Below are 17668 nucleotides of genomic sequence, written 5' to 3'. Positions count from 1 at the left end.
TAATCTATAATTATTGATTATCTTAAAAAATCATGTTAATTTTTAAAAAATAAACAAAAAGATTATTTCTCTTCTCATTTCATACCAATTTGAAGAAACTTTATTTTACAAAGAAATCTCTACATTGTTAATTAAAAGTTTAATATTTCTATTATATTTTGTGGGGGGTAAGAACTAAAAAGAGAATCCAATTAAAAAATAATAAAATTAGTTATGAAGTGAGTTTGGAAGGTAGTATTTTGATTGGAGGTGTAAGGATGCATGAGGTGCCCCAATACCATCCATCTTATTCTCTTCAAAGCAAACAAACAAATAAATATTCCTATTTCCAAAACTCCATTTCGCAATGAGTTATTACAACCAGCAGCAACAACCGCCGCCAGTCGGAGTTCCACCGCCGCAAGGTTCCTTTTCGCTCTCCGTGCATCTTGCTTTATATATTAATTGAATCTGAGTCTCAATTTTTAATTTCTTTTCTTCGATAGGTTATAAGCCGGAGGGGTACGGAAAGGAAGGCTATCCACCGCCAGGATACCCGCCGCCGGGATACCCACCGCCGGGATATCTGCCGCAACAAGGCTATCCTCCGCCGCCCTACCCGGCGCAGGGGTATCCTCCGCCCTACGCTCCTCAATACGCTCAGCCTCCGCCCCGTCAACAAAATTCAACCGGCCCTGGTTGTTTGGAAGGCTGGTGCGTCTCTCTCTCTCTAATTTGGATCGCCGAGTCAGATCCGATCCAACTAGATTCATTATTTGTTTGTTTAAAATGCCGTATTGTATGAGTAATAATTGTGACGCTAGTTGATAAAAATGTTTATATTGAAATAGAAAAAAAAATCATATTTTATTACTTGCGTGCGTTCTTATTCATATGTTTGAATTGGTGCAGTTTGGCTGCCCTCTGCTGCTGCTGTCTTTTGGATGCGTGCTTCTGAGATGAGATGACAAATTCAAAACTGTTTGTTTTAGCATTGGACTCAATGAAATTTGTTTCCACTTCTCTCTCCCTCTCTCTTTCCTTTGCTTTTCCTGTTTCTTAATTTGATGCTGCTCCTCCATTACACTTGGACTTGGTTATCAAATCACATCATGAACAATGAGAGGATTCGCTTGGCTAGGGAGTCGTAACAATACACAATTCTCACAAGTTGCCTGGTATATGAAGAGAAACATGTTTTGTTAATAAAAAAACATTGTTTTGTTTTCTTTTTTTTTTATCCAAGTGCCATGTATGATACTCATCAAACATATCGTTATTCTTTCCTGTTGGTTATAACTTGATCGGGTATCAAACTATCAATTGAGGAATGGACCTGAATAAAATCTCAATAAAGCTTAGGATTAAAGACAAAAGTATAATGTTATAAATTATTTCATCTCACACCTTCAATTTTGAAGAGGAGAAAATAATTAATACAAAATGTATTTTACAAACTTTTAGTCTAAAAAAAAATAATGCAATTGACCCCTCATGATGTATATCCCTCATTCTATATTATATATAATAAATAATGCAAAATTGTTAGGATTCATATCTTCAAGATAAAAATTTTATGGTGTATTTGTAGAATATTATGTTGGCTCTTTATCACTAATTACAACCAATTCATTGAAGTAGTGAATATGGCATATTTTAATTTTTATATTTCTATATTTTTAGGTATTTTTTATTTTCTAAAGTTTTTTTATATTTGATATTGTCGTTATTAAGCATTATATGATATAGATATATAAATTATTTATATTTATTTTTCTATTGTCATATCAATTCTGACAGTATTAATCCATCATTAATAATAATAAAATATCAAAGTTGTTAAGGAAATAATTTAATCATTAGGATGTGTTTTTTGAATGAAGATTATATCCATAAAAAATTCTATATATATATATATATATACACCGAAAAAGGTTACAATATAACCAAATGTAAAAATCTTTATTTGTCATGAAATATATTAAAACTAATTAAATATATTTTAGACATTTTCAATAATCATAATTTGCAGTAATCGAATTTCCAAAAAAAAATTATGATTCTCCGATATCTTCTAAGGAACTGAAAAGTATAGATACTGTGGGATCGCAATTTTTATCTTATTCCACACTCAATGTATACTCAATGATAAAGTCAATCTCATTATTAAAAAAAATCAGTAACTAGTATTTAATTGTATAACTAATAAATATCTCCTTCTAATAAATGATTAAGATCAAATTTAAATAAAACATCCCAACCCAATCATTTATACTTAATTGTATAACTAATATTGAATATTCTTGCCTCGTAGATTAATTGTATAACTAATATCAAATGAGAATGTCATTTTAAATTTTTATGCAAAAATGAGAAAAATAAATATTAATAATTAAATTTTATTATGAATCACATAGCTTGTTATCAAGAAATTTTAATTAACTATTAATTTGACCATTTATATATAATTGTAACATGTAAGGTTGAAATTTACTATATTTTCATTCTCATGTAAGAATAGCTTATAAGCTAAAATGTGTTAACATGGGTTGCCTGCTTGATATGGTTTTTAGGTCAAGGAGTCTGATTTTGGAGGTTACAATTTCTGGTGTTTCTGAAATCCTTAATGACGTTATTCATGGTGCAGAACTTTTAAGGAGTGCTCTTGGCAGCTCCTTACCCACCAGTTGGTCGCTTGAGGCAGATATTAGTTATATTGGATACAATGTGGGCAGTGACACAGGGCATCAGGAATGCAGTGATGAGAAGAGGGATACTGTTTCTGCTGAGGCGGGTTAATGATGTAAAATTGGAAAGGAGAGCTCAATGGAATTTGACAATTTGTTTTCTTGAGGGAGAAAATGAAATCATATATTTTAGGAAAAATGTAAATTATATTAAACCCAAAAATGATATAATAATAAATGAGGCATATCCCGCAAGAAAATCAAAAATCTCTTTAATACAAGAAGACCTATATCTGTTAAAACAAATGTACAAGTGCGCGCTTGTTTATACATAAGAAATTTAATTTTGTTAATAATCTTATTACAGAAAATTGATAATCTTCAAAAATCAGTTTGTTCCTAGACAGCCAGAATTTTCCTTATATATTGATTACATGCATCATGTACGTTGAGCTGCTTTATAAATTATAACCCTCATCGCTGCTTAAGTTTAATGGTTTGCATCCGCACTTCTTGCCTAGCCTAAGAGTTCTTTTGTCATTATTTGGTTAACTTGTGGTTTCTCTCATTGTATATTCATTCTATTTACGTAAATCTGTAATATTTTTAAGATTTTTTTTTTTGTGGCAATGATCTTTTTAAAATTGTAATTTATTAACTAACGAATCGTATGTTGAGTTTAACCTGGTTTTTGGGGAATATTTAAAATTATATAATAGAAAATTAATAAAATATTATTAGAATATTTATAGAACACAAGATTTTGAAAAAAGATATGCAAAGTTTTACTATCCATTTTCAATTATAATTTAGCATAAATTTAAACAACATTTTGGGTCAGGTTGTTTAAACCTTAAAAAGTGATTATGAAAAAAATTATCTTTTAAAAAATATTTTTAGGAAGTCAATAGTAGTTATCTCTTTAAAAAATTAGACAAATAAAAAAAACATAAAATTACTTATTTTATTAAAAACGTTTTTTTTTTAAAAAAAACTTAAACAAATAGGCTCATTATAGGTAGGTACATGCCCAAGGGAGGCAAGGGTGAGCCTGGTTCCCTTCAAAATTTTAAAATTATAGAATTAAATTAAATATTTTATATTGGTGCCTTTTATCGTTTGGGAGAAACTGAGTTTAGAAAAAACGTGATATGGTAATGTACATAAATATACAAGTTATTCTAAGAGTAATTTTTGGTAAAATATTTCTTTGTAAGAATTCATTGTACATATTAAATATTATGAATCCAACCTTTAAATTTAAAATTCTAGTTGAGTAAATCAAACTGACAATTTTTATTTTATAAATTGAAAAATTATTTAATACGCCATTAAATAAATTTAATTTAACAAATAAATATTTATAAAATATAAGTAAATGTTTACTATAAGATTGCAGAATTACAAATGTTTGATCTATATAAAAATATTCAACAATCGAATTAATAAAATTTAATATATACAAATATTTTAACTTAGTATTTCAAATTTCAATTCTCCGTGACGTGAATATAAAAATGTCATCGAGATTTTATGAAATAGGTTGAATAGGATGAGAATTATTATAAAAAAAAAAAATTAGATATGAGTTTAATTTTTCAATCAATTAAAGAATTACGCTGAAAATAATGATTGTAAAGGGGGCGCGGGTTTTAGACGGGAGTGCGAATGCGATGATGAAGGGAAAGGGAACCGAAGACGATCGTCCATGGCAATCTTACCACACTGTTTACACAACCGCCAAAGCAGGTCTTTCTCTTTCTTAATTCTCTTTTTCGCTTCGGTTTCTGTGAATTGAATGAATAAAAATTTCTATTCTGTTCTTTAGGAATGGAATTGGTTGACAAGGAGAAAGTTCAAAGGGTAGTTTATGAAATGAGCAAAGGATCCAAATATTTTCAAAACGAGGAACGCAAGGAAGCTTTTATTAAGCAGAAAATTGATAACCTGCGAATTCAGTGTGCAAACCTCACACAAGAAGACTTGGCCCATTATCAAAAGGTTTCTCTTTTTACCGCCAAATTCCCATTTTCATACTACACTAAAGTAGAGAATGTAAAAAACTTTTCCTCATGACAGGTTGCTGATAGAAGAATTGTTGAGCTGGAAGCTTCGCGTGACCTTTCAAGGATTTGGTTACATGTAGATATGGATGCTTTCTATGCTGCAGTTGAGACTTTAAGTAACCCTACATTAAAGGGCAAGCCAATGGCTGTTGGGAGCATGTCCATGTTATCCACTGCCAACTATGAGGTTCACTATGACCTTGACATTGTTTCTGTATTATCTGGTCTTAATGTACTGAATCATGGAATTCCTGATCCTCATTTGGTCTTTACATAGGCCCGGAAATTTGGGGTTCGAGCTGCCATGCCTGGCTTCATTGCACGTAAGCTATGTCCAGAATTAATCTTTGTCCCAACAGATTTCAAAAAGTATACTTACTACAGTGATTTGACCAGAAAAGGTATTCTTGCTGTTTGTGATTGATTTTGTATTGCAACTTTTCCTTTAATTACTGATGTTAGCTTAATATAAACTTATTATTGTTAGTTTTTGGGAGGTATGATCCCAATTTCATTGCTGGTAGCCTGGATGAAGCATACCTTGATATAACTGAAGTTTGCAGAGAAAGGAATGTCAAAAGTGAAGAAGTAAGTTGGCGCGTGCTTTGGATTAATTTTACAACGAAAGACCTTTAATGTATTAGATTTCTTGATTTTGTAAATTTGGAATACGTAGATTGCCCAAGAACTCAGAGCTGGGGTTTATGAAGAGACTGGTCTCACATGCAGTGCTGGAGTGGCACCAAATCGCTTACTTGCTAAGGTTCTGGGTTCTATCTCCCAAACATTTTCCCCATAGCTATGTTATCAGCCCGTTTGTTGAAGGAGAAGCTTTAAAGCACCTTATCATTTTACATTTAAGATACTAACCCCTTTAGTAGAGATGAAATGATTGTTTCATCTTCCTGGGAAATTTCATGCTATGGCTTTATAATATTGACATTTTACTCTCATATAGGTTTGTTCAGACATAAACAAGCCAAATGGACAGTATGTTTTGCCAAATGACCGTATGGCTGTTATGACCTTTGTATCCTCCCTTCCTATCAGAAAGGTGTGCTTGAGTTTATTGTATACTGATTTCATCAATTATTGGGGTTTCCTGATTCCAAATTATTGGTTTTCTCCTAGATGTGGGCTGCATGACTGTTTTATATGCATTTGTCCTTAAAAGAGGCGCTTTTGTGATTAATAATGATGAATGATACTAACAGATTGGGGGCATTGGTAAGGTCACTGAACATATTTTGAAGGGAGTTTTTGGAATTAACACATGTGAGCAGATGCTGGAGAAGAGTAGCTACATTTGTGCATTTTTCTCTCAGTCAACAGCAGGTTAGCCATCTGTTCTGGTGTTGCTGCTTTCTTTATTAATGCGAAAAACTAATATGCAAGTTAAATTTACTGCCCTGTAGATTTCCTACGTTTACATGGCAATTCTGCTGAACTTTGTACAAGTTTTTTATTTTTTATTTTTATTGTTTTAACATCTATTTTGAAAATTCTATCTTCTTCTTTGTACAGCTACTATTTGTTAAGTTTGTAATTTAGGTTTTCTGACCATAATTTGTGTTTTGATCATATGTTCCGTACCAAATTAATTATGGATTTCCTTTAATATGTGACTTTTTGTCAATTTGCTGCAGATTTTTTTTGCTCTGTAGGTTTAGGTCTTGGGCAGACAGATTCTCCCCAAGTAAGATTTCGGAAAAGTATTAGTAGTGAAAGAACATTTTCTGCCACCAAGGATGAAGTGCTGTTGCATAAAAAATTGGGTATCTGTCTTGTCTATTATATTATTGTTTATCTTTCAAGGATATTTCTTGGATTTCATATTTTCAATGTAGTCATCATAAGCTCTAGTCAATTACTTGGGATTTCTAGTACCGACCTCTTTATTGAAACTCAAATATCTGGGATTCAATTGGTTTGGATTGCAGCCTTAAATTCATTGCACTTGTGTGGCTTTTTGAAAAGTTTAGCAGTTGAATATGACATGCTGAGTTTCTGAATTAGATAAGACTTTCGGTATATTTACCCATCAGTCATCAGCATATGAACCATGCAAAGCTTGTGTTTGCAGAGGAGCTTGCTGAAATGCTATCAGCTGACATGCAAAAAGAGGGTCTGTCTGGGCGAACATTGACTCTTAAACTAAAAACTGCTTCTTTTGAGGTATTACTAGTTATTGATGACTTGACACTGTTTTCTCTTAATATTTTCCTAATACTGGTCGAGAACAGTTTAGTTGGTTTGTCACCTCTGAATATAAAACTTGATTGAAGAAAAAAAAAATGATTTATTTAACTAAAGTCACCTGTTGTTGTTGAAGAGCAATGTACTTGACCACAAGGATATTATGATTTGTTGATTTTTGTTCAAGTTTCTTTAGTGATGTTTTATTGTCTCCCTACAATTTACTGTCCGACTATACTTTTCTTGCAAGTGCTAATAAATGCACAACCTATAGGTTCGAACTAGAGCTGTGACATTACAGAAGTACATCAGCTCAAGTGAGGATATTTTGAAGCATGCTAAAAAGTTGCTACAAGCTGAACTTCCTATTTCAGTAAGATTGATAGGTATGTGTTTCTGTTAGGTTTATTATTCTTGACATTTATCAAGACGGTGCTCAAGGCCTAGATAAGGTGCTTATTGTTTACAGATAGACTATGAGAGTTCTCATCTGTGCCTTATCTGTGCCAGCATAACAAATATTTTTATTCTGTTAGGCCTTCGAGTATCACAGTTCAATGGAGACAAGTGTAGTGCTAAGTCTGATCCTACACAGAAGACCATTACCAATTTCATTACTTCGGGAGATGTCAATAGAAATTGTAGTTCTTTTCCAGATGTTGCAGATCATGACTTTGTCAGTAATGCAGAAACTGATATGTCCATTGACAGTAGGCAGACAGGTCAACTTGATTGGAGAGATCCTTTTGACGGTAATTATTTGTCAGATGTAGACTACCAAAGCTGCACTGTCCAGAAAAGTGATGGTGTAGAGGAGGTCTCTCTCTCCCCACTTGTTTTGCCATATATAACTGGATTTAGAAATTGATTGAGGAGCATTTTCCTGTTGCTTCTATTTATGCTTTCTGCTGTATTTACCAGGTGCAAACATCTAGTAATGATGCTACAAGTTCTCACTACAGTGGACTTACAGAAGTACTGGGATCAACTTCTTACCTGGGGCAGGTTGAAGGCATAAATGTGAAGAATGGATCTAATCTCCTGGAGGATGAGAGACTTGATTCTTGCTGTCAGGAGAAGACAATGTTGTGGCTGAATGACTACAAATGTTCACTTTGTGGAATAGAACTGCCTCCAAGTTTTGTTGAGGAAAGATTGGAGCACTCTGATTTTCATCTTGCCGAAAAGCTTCAAAAGGAAGAATCTAGTATCCACCAAAAATCTGTTCCGAGTCAAAGGTACAATATTTATCGTGTACAATTTACTTTACCTTTTACAATTCCAACATAGGAATTGACAGAGTGCTAGTGTCAGTAGTGTGTCTTGTCATTTTTCCTTAAGGAGTTCTTTAACGTAATCTGATTAATACATGCTCATTCAGTAAGGGTCAGAAGGATGGAGTCACTAGACAAAGCAAATCCAAGAAGCAAAAGTTGTCGCAGAAAGAAGGCAGTTATACACCCATTGATTATTTTTTTGTTAAAAAGTAATCAAAGCTGTCAATTTATTATAATGTACAGAATAACTCAATTTGTTAGTTATTGTATAATATGCATGTTATTTTTCCTTGTAACATGTATAAAATAATAAATTCATTTACTTGTAATTTAAGTTGTAAAATGAAACCTTGTAATTTAGGTTGTATTTAATATTTTCATTCACGTGACATGTCCCGTAAGTAATAATATTATTCGTACAATAGTTTATACAATTGCAATATTATTTTGGGTGTCTTTCTCTTCACAATATTATTATATCTCAATTTTCTTAGTTATACAAATTGTACAAATAACATTTATCTAAATTATACACTATCTCCAAGTTGAATTGAAGAGACTGGTTAAAAATTTCCTTAACAAAAAAGACTGGTTAAAAATGAAAGAAAATGGGCATTTTTGAAACAGTGTACAGTTGCAGGAGTATTGATGGTCGTCTTGCTGAGATTTTACATCCAGTATCCAGCTAGCATTCTTGGTTGCTAGGTGACTAATGTATTAAAAATACTGCTAACTACATTATGGAAACTAATTTCCATAATGTATTAAAAATAATTACATATGAAAATTAAGATATGGGAAAAGCAAAAAAAAAAATAAAAAATGAGATGACTTCAGACAACTTTGGAGAGAAGAAAGGAGAAAAATGAGAGGTGCAAATGGTGGGAGTGCAAGAGAGGAAGGGATGAATGCGAGAGAAAGGAGGTCATGGATTGGGGGAGGTTGTAGGGAGGGGAAGAGGCCCATGGTTCACCTAGTAATAAAAAATTGAGTTTGTGTTATTTTTTTTATTTTATTTGTGTTTTTCCTTTATTACTTTTCATGTCAAATGTGAAATAAAATAATTATATTTATGCTGTTTGGTATCATGTTTTTTAACGAATCAAATCGATCAAATTTATGAGTATAAATATGTGTTTAGAGTTTTAGCATCTTAAAATGAATTCAGTAAAGTTTTGAAAATCATAGTAGAATAGTACTTTATCACTTTCATTTTTTTTTCCATGTATTTTATGTGGTTTTTGTCATTTCATGATGCAACTAAACGCACAGTAAATTTGTGAGAATGGTATTCAAAATATGTGTTCGGGAGTAATTTCTAATTATAATTGTATTTTCAAAACTTGAAAGCAACACGAAAATATTATGTACCTATTTCAACATGAGCAATGCTATTTGGTAAGAAACCAAATAGCACGAAATGTACGAAACAGTTGACATGTGTGCTTTCAATTTTTGATGTAATTGTTTTTCATAAAAAAATATCGTTAAAGAAAAATAAACTACCAAACTTTTTATTCTATATCCCGCTAATCGCACCAAAACCTAAAGAAACAATCTCATAGCAACGTTACCATCTTAAATTTGTTTCTTCAATCCAGCAATAAGACACTTCCGAAGGAGGCAAAACCAATTCAATGCTTCTCACAAAACAATTAACAAATCTTCACAGTAATTAAATTCTAAATGCATTCACAATCAAATGTTTTTTTTTCCTTTCTTATTTTCCGATTTAACTCACAAATCCAATTCCTGTTATAGCGAAGAAAATGTGAAAAAAGTTATAAGATTCTCAACAAACCCATCCAACCCCCTTCTCTCCTCAACATTTCCGAAACCTCTTTTCACAATCTATATGATTCACTTTTTGTTATGGCTTCAAAATAAAAAGTTCATCTGGAGGTAGAGAAAAGATCAATTGTGAAAAGAGAAACAAGAAAAAAAAATGATGAAACCACATGAGTAGAGAAAGATATTGGTGGAGAATTGAAGTTTACGAAATGTCGTCGATTCCCGTTGGCAGCCTACGGTTGTGGGAGCTATTGTCTGACATAGAAGATCTACATTTCACCTATGAAACGAGATTAATCGACTCAGAATTATGATCCATTTAAAATACTGCTCCACCAAAATAATCACCTTCATTTTAAAAAATAAATAATCATTTTCATCCTAAAATATCTAACAACATTTACCATTAACTTTCACCTTTAACAAAAATTAAAGAAGAGATATATTTGTCTCACTTCTCAAAATTAAATTTTGTTTTTTCATTTTTACACCGATTTCTCAAAGTCATACACTTTAAAAAAAATATTATTTATCCAATTTTAAATTTATATTGAAAAACAGAGTGCGTGGCGCGGATAAAAAGAGGTGAAGTCAAGAAAAAACAAACCTAAGATTCAGAATGTCTGGTCGTCACTCCGATTCCGATTCCAAGCGATGCCATTCTAGATTCGATTCAGAGTGAGTGATGAGATCACTCTTTTCTTCTAAACTTTTCTGTTTATAACCGAATTTCGTTTCATTTTGTCTTTCTTCGTTATTTGTAGCCCCAACAAGAGATATAGAAGGGATGAATATGGAAAAGAAGACAGAGAGAGAGTGTCAAGTAGCACTGATGTTCAAAATGAAGCTCTTTTCGCTAAGCACAACAAACCAAATGATCCTATCCAACTTCCAACATCTCTCTCTTATTTTCAGGTCTTGTGCATACCAATTGTTTATCACTATTATTAGTTTTTTCCCCCTTTTAATTTAACGGCTTGCTTGGCAAAACGAAAAATCTTAGCTTTGTTTTAAGATCAGTTATTATATTTTCTTTGGGTTGCATACAATTAATCATCTTTAGTCTTTACTCGGAGGGTCAGTCAGTTACTGCATGCATAGTTGATTGTTGAGTTGCATGTATCAACTCTTTTCCATTGATCGCTGTTGAAAATGGCTCTTAGTTCTTATAGCCTCTAATTTGTAAGGACTTGGAGTATTTATAGTCACTTGCATTTTAGAAAATGTCTTAATTCAACAAGAGATTTAAATTTTTTTTGCATGCTTGATTTTTATTCGGTGTATGCAATCTATATTTTTGGGGGTGATGTAGTGGGATTCGTGTTCAGCACCATGCCTTCAAGTGACTATAACCACCTTAAGCTTGCCTATGCATGTTTTATAACAGCACAATGAACAAGGTGGCACTGGGCAGGTTGGCCGAAGCTCTGGTCAAAGGAAGGGTGAGTTTCCATTTTTTTTATTTTGGATATGTATTTTGTCTTCATGTTGTGGTGGGAATCCTGTGTATGCATGATTTGTATACTGACTCTAGTCATACAAGTACAATATTCCTTTCATTTTGTGCAAGAAAAAATGATTTTTCAGTTATAATATGTTTTAGTCATTTTGTTATCAAATGTGGTTGACAAACAAAATTATTTGATTTTATAATTTTGAGCCATAAGGTGGAAATATTACACATAACTTAGTTGTTCACAGAATATAATCTAATTAATTTGTTTTTATTCAAGAGCGTGGACGGTGGAAGGACACAAAGAAACGGTTTAATATTAATGAAAGGGAAGAGAAAAATCATGGTAGAGAGCAGAGAAATGAGAAATCACAAGCTAAACTGGATGATAATACTTTCCAGAGAAGAGATGGTTTTACCGGAAGGTCGAGAAAAAGAGCTTCATTTAGAGAGAAGAAGATTGTAGCGGATTCAGGTGATGCTAATGTGGCTGCAGTAAAGTCAGGCCAGAAGGAGGAAAGAAACAGCAATCCACAGCATTTGGATAGACCTGAGAAGCATTTTGCAGATGACAAGGGTGAAGCTAGGAGGGGAAGAAGGTATGGAGGCAATGACAGTTACAAGGGAAGAGATAAATTTAATGGAAGACAAGGCTATCGTCCTGAGAAGTGGAAACATGATTTGTATCAAGAGGTAAATAAGGATCCCATTCCAGAGAATGAGGATGGCCAGATTGCGAAGCTGGAAGCACTCTTGGCTTCATAATATCATACGTGTGTATGTGTCAAGCTATCACCATCTTCAACTGTCAATTTTAGAAGATGCAAACTAGATTCAATTGAGGCAGGCAGGTTTTAAAATTGGAATGGAGCACAGAGCAATTTGCAATTTGGAATTGTAATAAAGCATTTTTGCTTGTTTTAGACAATTTCTAGTTCGCAAAGTATCTACATGTCTATGATTTTTATTTTGGTCAATTTATGTACACACCACTATTACGGTGGTTTAGCTGAATTGGAAAAGAGTGTCTCAATTGCATGATCGCCGGTTATGGACATCACATATGTGAAAGTAGATTTTTTAACTTTAAGGTGAATTTAATTATGAGAAATGCGTACAACACATTCTATGACACGTTCTTTCCAATACATTAACACACTTCACCATCAGTTGTAACTGTTAGTTGAAAATTACAAATTTTAATAATTTTCATTCTCATTTAATGAGTTTTTTTATATAATTTTCAAAAATAATAAAATGTATTAAAAAGAATATGTTAGAAAGTTTATTACTAACATTCTTTTACAATTGTTGTAGACATGAGATTCACTGAATTTTTAAAAGCTACATATATTTACCCTTCAAAAGTAATTTGTTTTTACTTTACTCGGAGTCGTACCCTGCAAATGGATCCTAACCAACAGCACTCACAAATTTCTTTAACAAGGATATTTTATCTATCAGGTGAAATCTAAGCTTTATACAAAATCAATTCTTCTAAACTTTTAAAATATTCTCACAAATGATTTTTTTTTCTTCAATTCTTTGAAATTCAATTTTATCAAAATCTAAAAGATCATCACACATTCATATAAAGCATTTTGGTTGCATTTCAGCCAGTGCACCTTGTCTTCTACAGTTCTACTTCTAATTTCTGTAGAACCAAACATAAAAACAATAGAAAAACTAGGAAACGAAATTAAAATTGAGGGCAAGAATTAAATTGAAGCTATTGATATCAGATAACAATATCTTCTATGTCCGTTAGGGGAACTGCAGTGCCAAGGGACTTGTCAGATATGTTCACCAGCAATTGTCCACAAGCACCACTTATGTCCTGACCCATCTGCTTCCGAACTGTTGTTCGAATATTATAGGTACCCCTAAGAATTTTCTGAAAATTTGAGACTTTCTGCTCACTGGTAGGTTTGAATTGACTCAAGGTACCAATAGAGTTGAAAGGTATTAAGTTCACAACCTGTTTCAAAATTCAGACCATATGCAAAATGTTAGTACTTAACAGCATTGTGTAACTGAGCAGAGAATGACGATCAAGTTTTAAGAACATTTTCCTGAGAGTCACTGAATTATCGAGAAACAACACTATTCATTCACGATTGCCTACATTTTATTAGAGTAGAAGAGTGGCATTGGAATTATGGGGGCAGAGCATAAATGTTTGGTAGAGACATTGAATATTGAATAGAGAAAGGAAGAAGCAGTTGAGTATTTACCACTTGAAATGTCTCCAACAGTTTTCCCAATAGGTGGGCATGGTGCTCTTCGTCGTTCACCCCATCAAGCATTATGTATTCAATAAATATTTTCTGCAGACTATAATTAAGGATGAAATATTAATATTAATGGCTTAAAAAAATGAGAGAAATTGTTGAGAGAAAGTATGAATGACCTTTTCCTTTGATAGACTTGCAGTGAATCCATGAGTTTTCCCAAAGGAAAAGCACGAGCAGCAGGCATTATCTGGCAACGGATGTCTTGGGCCGGCGCATGCAGTGAGACAGCCAAGTTCAAACCAGGCAGGTCATCATGAAGCTTGTTGATAGCATGAATGATGCCAACCTATTAGAGAAATGTAACAAACAGATTCTAAGATTTTACTCAAAAACGGCTATCATAAATTTGTGTTTATGTTTATACCGTTGAGATGGTAATCCTTTTGGATGACAATTGAAATGGCAACCCAGTCATGATGCGAACGGCTTCTACCACAGCAGAATAGTTGTTGAGAGGCTCTCCCATGCCCATGAAGACAACATTACGGATTTGTGAGAAGGTAGAGGCATGAACGAGCTGTTCCACAATTTCACCGGATGATAGGTTGTTTTTGAATCCCATGGATCCAGTGGCACAGAAATTGCAACCCATTTTGCATCCAACCTGCAGAAGAGAAAAGGAAGCGTTAGCAATAGAAAAAGAAAAGAAAAGAAAAGAAAAGAAAAGAAAGATATGGTTACCTGAGAAGAAATACACAAAGTAGCTCTGAGACCACCGGGGCGAGGTTGGCCGGCATATTTGCCCAAACGAGTATCGTACCTCATAATGACAGCCTCGACGAAAGGTCCATGATTGTGGTGGAGCTGGATGAGGAGCTTGGTGGTGAGGTTGTCGGCAGAGTGGAAAACGGAGTGAATAGAGGAAGAGAGAGGGGTTTTGAAGTTGGAACGAAGGAGAGAGTAGGCCGAAGAGGGCAAGGAGGGAACTTGTTTCTCCCAATCCCAATCTTCATCTTTGGCAGAGATGAGGATATGCTTCCATATCTTTGGAATGAATTTTGGGTCAATTCCACTTTTCTCCACTTCCCTTCTCAGCTCGCCGCCATCGAATACCGATCGGATTCCCATGCCCTCTCCCTCTCTCTCTTTCTTCTCAACACCATAATTATATTTCCAAAATTCTTTTAAATAACAACCATTCTTTAAATTTTCAAACATATAAATCACATTTTTAATTGACTTTAAAATAATTTTATATTTTAATTTTAAGATGGTTATTATAAAATCAACATAATTATCATGTTTAAATGACACTATAAATTTATTTTTAAATTTTATATTATTGATGTATAGTTCTTTTTTCTATTTTAATTTTTACTTTTATATTATAATCTTCGGCCATCACCATAAAAAATAGTTTTATTATATTTTATACTCTCCTTATAATCTAAGGCTTTATTATTATTATTATTTAACTTAATATTTATTTTATTTTTTAATTTATTTATTTTTATCAATTTTTAAACTAGTTTCTTTAAAGTTCTTCATTCAATTTTTTTTTCGTTTCAAACACTGATTATTTGTATTTTTAAATTTTATTTATTTTTGCTGAATTCTTAAATACATTTATTTTTTAATGTCAAATTATTCATATTTTTATTTATTTAAATTAAATTGTACATATTTAGATTAAAATTAAATTTATGTCGATATATCATTTGTTTGCTTGTTTTAAATTATCAAATTAGAAGTGAATATATTTTTTATATGCAAAATATGAAAAATAGATATTAAAATTTCTGAGTTATAGTCTCATGAAAAGAAAAAAAAATCCAATTAGTACATGGTATAGCAGGAAAAAAAAGGACACGAATTTGAAACGTCTGATCATGACTCCTGTAGCAGTCACAATGCTGAGTGGACAAAACCGCGAGGTCTCTAACCCTCCCTCATCCATGTTTTTGGCTAGTTACATCCATGACATGATATCCAATTTAGATCTCTTGAATTCCCATATTAAGGAGGTCAAGTTTTAAATTTAAATCGTTTGTAATTTTTAGATTTAGATATGCATATCTATTATTTTAATTTTAGAATTAAAAATAACTTTGTTAATTTTTTAATTTTACATATATGTTAATTTTTAATATTATTGTTAACTTTTAATTTTACAAATATGTTAGTTTTTAAGATTATTGTTAGTTTTTGAATTTTGTAACTTCTTTGTAGATAGATTAGCATATAAACTTTGATCCGTTAGTTCTCAATTTTTTGAATCTTGTAAATTAGTCTATGTATACATAGAAAATTAATGAATAAACAATGAAGTTCACTAATCAATTCTTCATCCTTGTTTCATTTGCACATGATATCGGTGAATTTTAGGTTTTTTCGTCATGGCTTTTGAATTTTTTTTCTCCCAATTCAATCACACCCATGGATACAAATTCCTATATAATTCATCACTCATATAACCCTTCGACTATTCTCGTTACACCCTTATTGACAGGGGATAATTATGGTTCATGGAATCGTGTTGTCACAATGGCACTTCGTAAAAAAAAATAAACTTGAGTTTGTTGATGGGTTCCTCCCAAGTCCAAAGTAGAAAGAAAAAATTCATACTTGGCAATGTTGTAATGACTTGGTTGCAAGTTGGATTTTTAATTGTCTCTCCTGATATTTGTCCAAGTATTTTGTACTTGAAATCACTACACAAATCTGGACAACTTTAATCAAATGCTCCTAAAATCTATCAATTGAAACAATCTATTTTTGCTCTAAAGTAAAAAGACCCGTATGCTTGTTTATATTTCACACAACTAATCTCTATGGGATGAACTCAATTCCATTGCTTCCATCTCTCCATGCATTTATGGCAATGCTAAAAACAATATTGATCAACAAAATCAAGATCGTGCCATGAAGTTCCTTCAAGGACTTCATGATTGCTTCTCTATTATTTGTAGTTAGATTCTTTTGATGGAATCATTCCTTCAATTCAGCGTATCTACAATCTAGTCCATTAAGAAGAAAAACAACAAGAAATCAATGTTCAATCAACTCCTCCCATTGACTGTGCTTCAGGATTCTAAGCCATCATTTCATCATCTTCGAAAGCGTCCACGTCCATATTGTGAACATTACAAAAAGCATGGCCATACCTTTGCTACTTGCTACCAAATACATGACTTTCTGAACAAATTTTCCACTGGCAAACCACTTTTGCCTATCAAATCTAAGAGTCTTTCATTGAGCCTTTCTCATCAATATCATTGAAAACCAAGGACCAAAATCCTTTTCTCAAGCCATGAAATCAATTGAATGGTGTGATGTTAGGCTAAAGAAATCTAGGCCATTGAATCAAACAACACTTGGTCTTTGTGGTCCTTCCCTGAAAGAAAATCTCCAATTGATTGTAAATGGGTCTATAAGATCAAATATCGAGCCGATAGTTCCATTGAGAGATATAAGACTCGTTTAGTTACAAATGAATATACTTAAGTTAAAGGTATAAATTATCATGATACTTTTACACTTATAGCAAAATTGGCCACAATTTGCCTTTTCCTCTCCATTGTTGCCATTAAAAATTGGTCATTGCACCAACTTGATGTCAACAATGTTTTTCTCCAAGGTGATCTCAATGAAGAAGTATATATGAAGCTACCTCTTGGATTTTCTTGTAAGGGGGAGGCTTGTGTATGCAAATTGTATGAATCAATTTACAGTTTTAAACAAGCTTCTCGTCAATGGTTTTCCAATTTTTCAACCACTCTCATTCAAAGGGGTTTTTGCCAATCCATTTTTTATTATAGTCTATTTACTTATATTTGCAATTAGATATCTATTCTTGTTTATGTCGATGATATAATCATCACCAACAATAATGATGATGCCATTTCTGACATCAAACAACTCATTGCTCAGTCATTTACAATCAAAGATCTTACCCTTGAAGTCCCTCGATCTAAAAAAAAAAGGA

The 17668-nt window shown here is 32.5% G+C and overlaps 4 protein-coding genes across 5 annotated transcripts; 3 read left to right on the top strand and 1 right to left on the bottom strand.

The window, feature by feature from the left end:
• Positions 1 to 200: 200 nt before the first annotated feature.
• LOC114374922 (cysteine-rich and transmembrane domain-containing protein WIH2-like) lies at positions 201 to 1302 on the top strand. The gene is made up of 3 exons (XM_028332646.1): positions 201 to 404; positions 486 to 693; positions 892 to 1302. Exons 1-3 carry the CDS (start codon positions 347 to 349, stop codon positions 935 to 937), a joined length of 312 nt encoding a protein of 103 aa, XP_028188447.1. The 5' UTR covers positions 201 to 346; the 3' UTR covers positions 938 to 1302.
• Positions 1303 to 4269: 2967 nt separating this feature from the next.
• On the top strand, positions 4270 to 8596 carry LOC114373987 (DNA polymerase kappa-like). 2 transcript variants are annotated; one of them, XM_028331564.1, is made up of 14 exons: positions 4270 to 4415; positions 4495 to 4667; positions 4746 to 4919; positions 5010 to 5133; positions 5220 to 5320; positions 5409 to 5495; positions 5691 to 5786; positions 5947 to 6067; positions 6379 to 6507; positions 6816 to 6907; positions 7203 to 7314; positions 7402 to 7745; positions 7850 to 8166; positions 8310 to 8596. In XM_028331564.1, exons 1-14 carry the CDS (start codon positions 4295 to 4297, stop codon positions 8416 to 8418), a joined length of 2100 nt encoding a protein of 699 aa, XP_028187365.1. In that variant the 5' UTR covers positions 4270 to 4294; the 3' UTR covers positions 8419 to 8596. The 2 variants fall into 2 exon arrangements, with proteins under 2 accessions (XP_028187365.1, XP_028187366.1); XM_028331565.1 differs by having other exon boundaries at positions 4271 to 4415; positions 7465 to 7745.
• Positions 8597 to 10550: 1954 nt separating this feature from the next.
• LOC114374866 (bcl-2-associated transcription factor 1-like) lies at positions 10551 to 12560 on the top strand. Its single transcript, XM_028332584.1, has 4 exons — positions 10551 to 10674; positions 10761 to 10911; positions 11384 to 11438; positions 11730 to 12560. Exons 1-4 carry the CDS (start codon positions 10616 to 10618, stop codon positions 12212 to 12214), a joined length of 750 nt encoding a protein of 249 aa, XP_028188385.1. The 5' UTR covers positions 10551 to 10615; the 3' UTR covers positions 12215 to 12560.
• Positions 12561 to 12975: 415 nt separating this feature from the next.
• On the bottom strand, positions 12976 to 14832 carry LOC114377408 (dual-specificity RNA methyltransferase RlmN-like). The gene is made up of 5 exons (XM_028335893.1): positions 14425 to 14832; positions 14108 to 14347; positions 13860 to 14029; positions 13684 to 13783; positions 12976 to 13427 (listed from the first exon to the last, which is right to left on the bottom strand). The coding sequence occupies exons 1-5, from the start codon at positions 14809 to 14811 to the stop codon at positions 13188 to 13190; spliced, it is 1137 nt and encodes a 378-aa protein (XP_028191694.1). The 5' UTR covers positions 14812 to 14832; the 3' UTR covers positions 12976 to 13187.
• Between the last annotated feature and the right edge of the window lie 2836 nt (positions 14833 to 17668).

Source organism: Glycine soja, chromosome 11 (assembly GCF_004193775.1).
Source record: "Glycine soja cultivar W05 chromosome 11, ASM419377v2, whole genome shotgun sequence".
NCBI lineage: Eukaryota > Viridiplantae > Streptophyta > Magnoliopsida > Fabales > Fabaceae > Glycine > Glycine soja.
Note: the sequence above shows the minus strand (reverse complement) of the source record. Positions and strands in the feature narration are given on the sequence as shown.

What these genes read in the sequence shown, in the direction of transcription:
- LOC114374922 (XM_028332646.1), top strand. Translation starts at nt 347, where the DNA reads ATGAGTTATTACAACCAGCAGCAACAACCGCCGCCAGTCGGAGTTCCA. An exon ending in CGGAGTTCCACCGCCGCAAG is followed by an intron (nt 405 to 485) that starts GTTCCTTTTCGC and finishes TTTCTTCGATAG; the next exon opens with GTTATAAGCCGGAGGGGTAC. An exon ending in CCTGGTTGTTTGGAAGGCTG is followed by an intron (nt 694 to 891) that starts GTGCGTCTCTCT and finishes GAATTGGTGCAG; the next exon opens with TTTGGCTGCCCTCTGCTGCT.
- LOC114373987 (XM_028331564.1), top strand. Translation starts at nt 4,295, where the DNA reads ATGATTGTAAAGGGGGCGCGGGTTTTAGACGGGAGTGCGAATGCGATG. An exon ending in TTACACAACCGCCAAAGCAG is followed by an intron (nt 4,416 to 4,494) that starts GTCTTTCTCTTT and finishes TCTGTTCTTTAG; the next exon opens with GAATGGAATTGGTTGACAAG. An exon ending in CAGTGATTTGACCAGAAAAG is followed by an intron (nt 5,134 to 5,219) that starts GTATTCTTGCTG and finishes TATTATTGTTAG; the next exon opens with TTTTTGGGAGGTATGATCCC.
- LOC114374866 (XM_028332584.1), top strand. Translation starts at nt 10,616, where the DNA reads ATGTCTGGTCGTCACTCCGATTCCGATTCCAAGCGATGCCATTCTAGA. An exon ending in CATCTCTCTCTTATTTTCAG is followed by an intron (nt 10,912 to 11,383) that starts GTCTTGTGCATA and finishes GTTTTATAACAG; the next exon opens with CACAATGAACAAGGTGGCAC. An exon ending in AAGCTCTGGTCAAAGGAAGG is followed by an intron (nt 11,439 to 11,729) that starts GTGAGTTTCCAT and finishes TTTTTATTCAAG; the next exon opens with AGCGTGGACGGTGGAAGGAC.
- LOC114377408 (XM_028335893.1), bottom strand. Translation starts at nt 14,811, where the DNA reads ATGGGAATCCGATCGGTATTCGATGGCGGCGAGCTGAGAAGGGAAGTG. An exon ending in CTTTGTGTATTTCTTCTCAG is followed by an intron (nt 14,348 to 14,424) that starts GTAACCATATCT and finishes TCTCTTCTGCAG; the next exon opens with GTTGGATGCAAAATGGGTTG. An exon ending in AAAGGATTACCATCTCAACG is followed by an intron (nt 14,030 to 14,107) that starts GTATAAACATAA and finishes TTTCTCTAATAG; the next exon opens with GTTGGCATCATTCATGCTAT.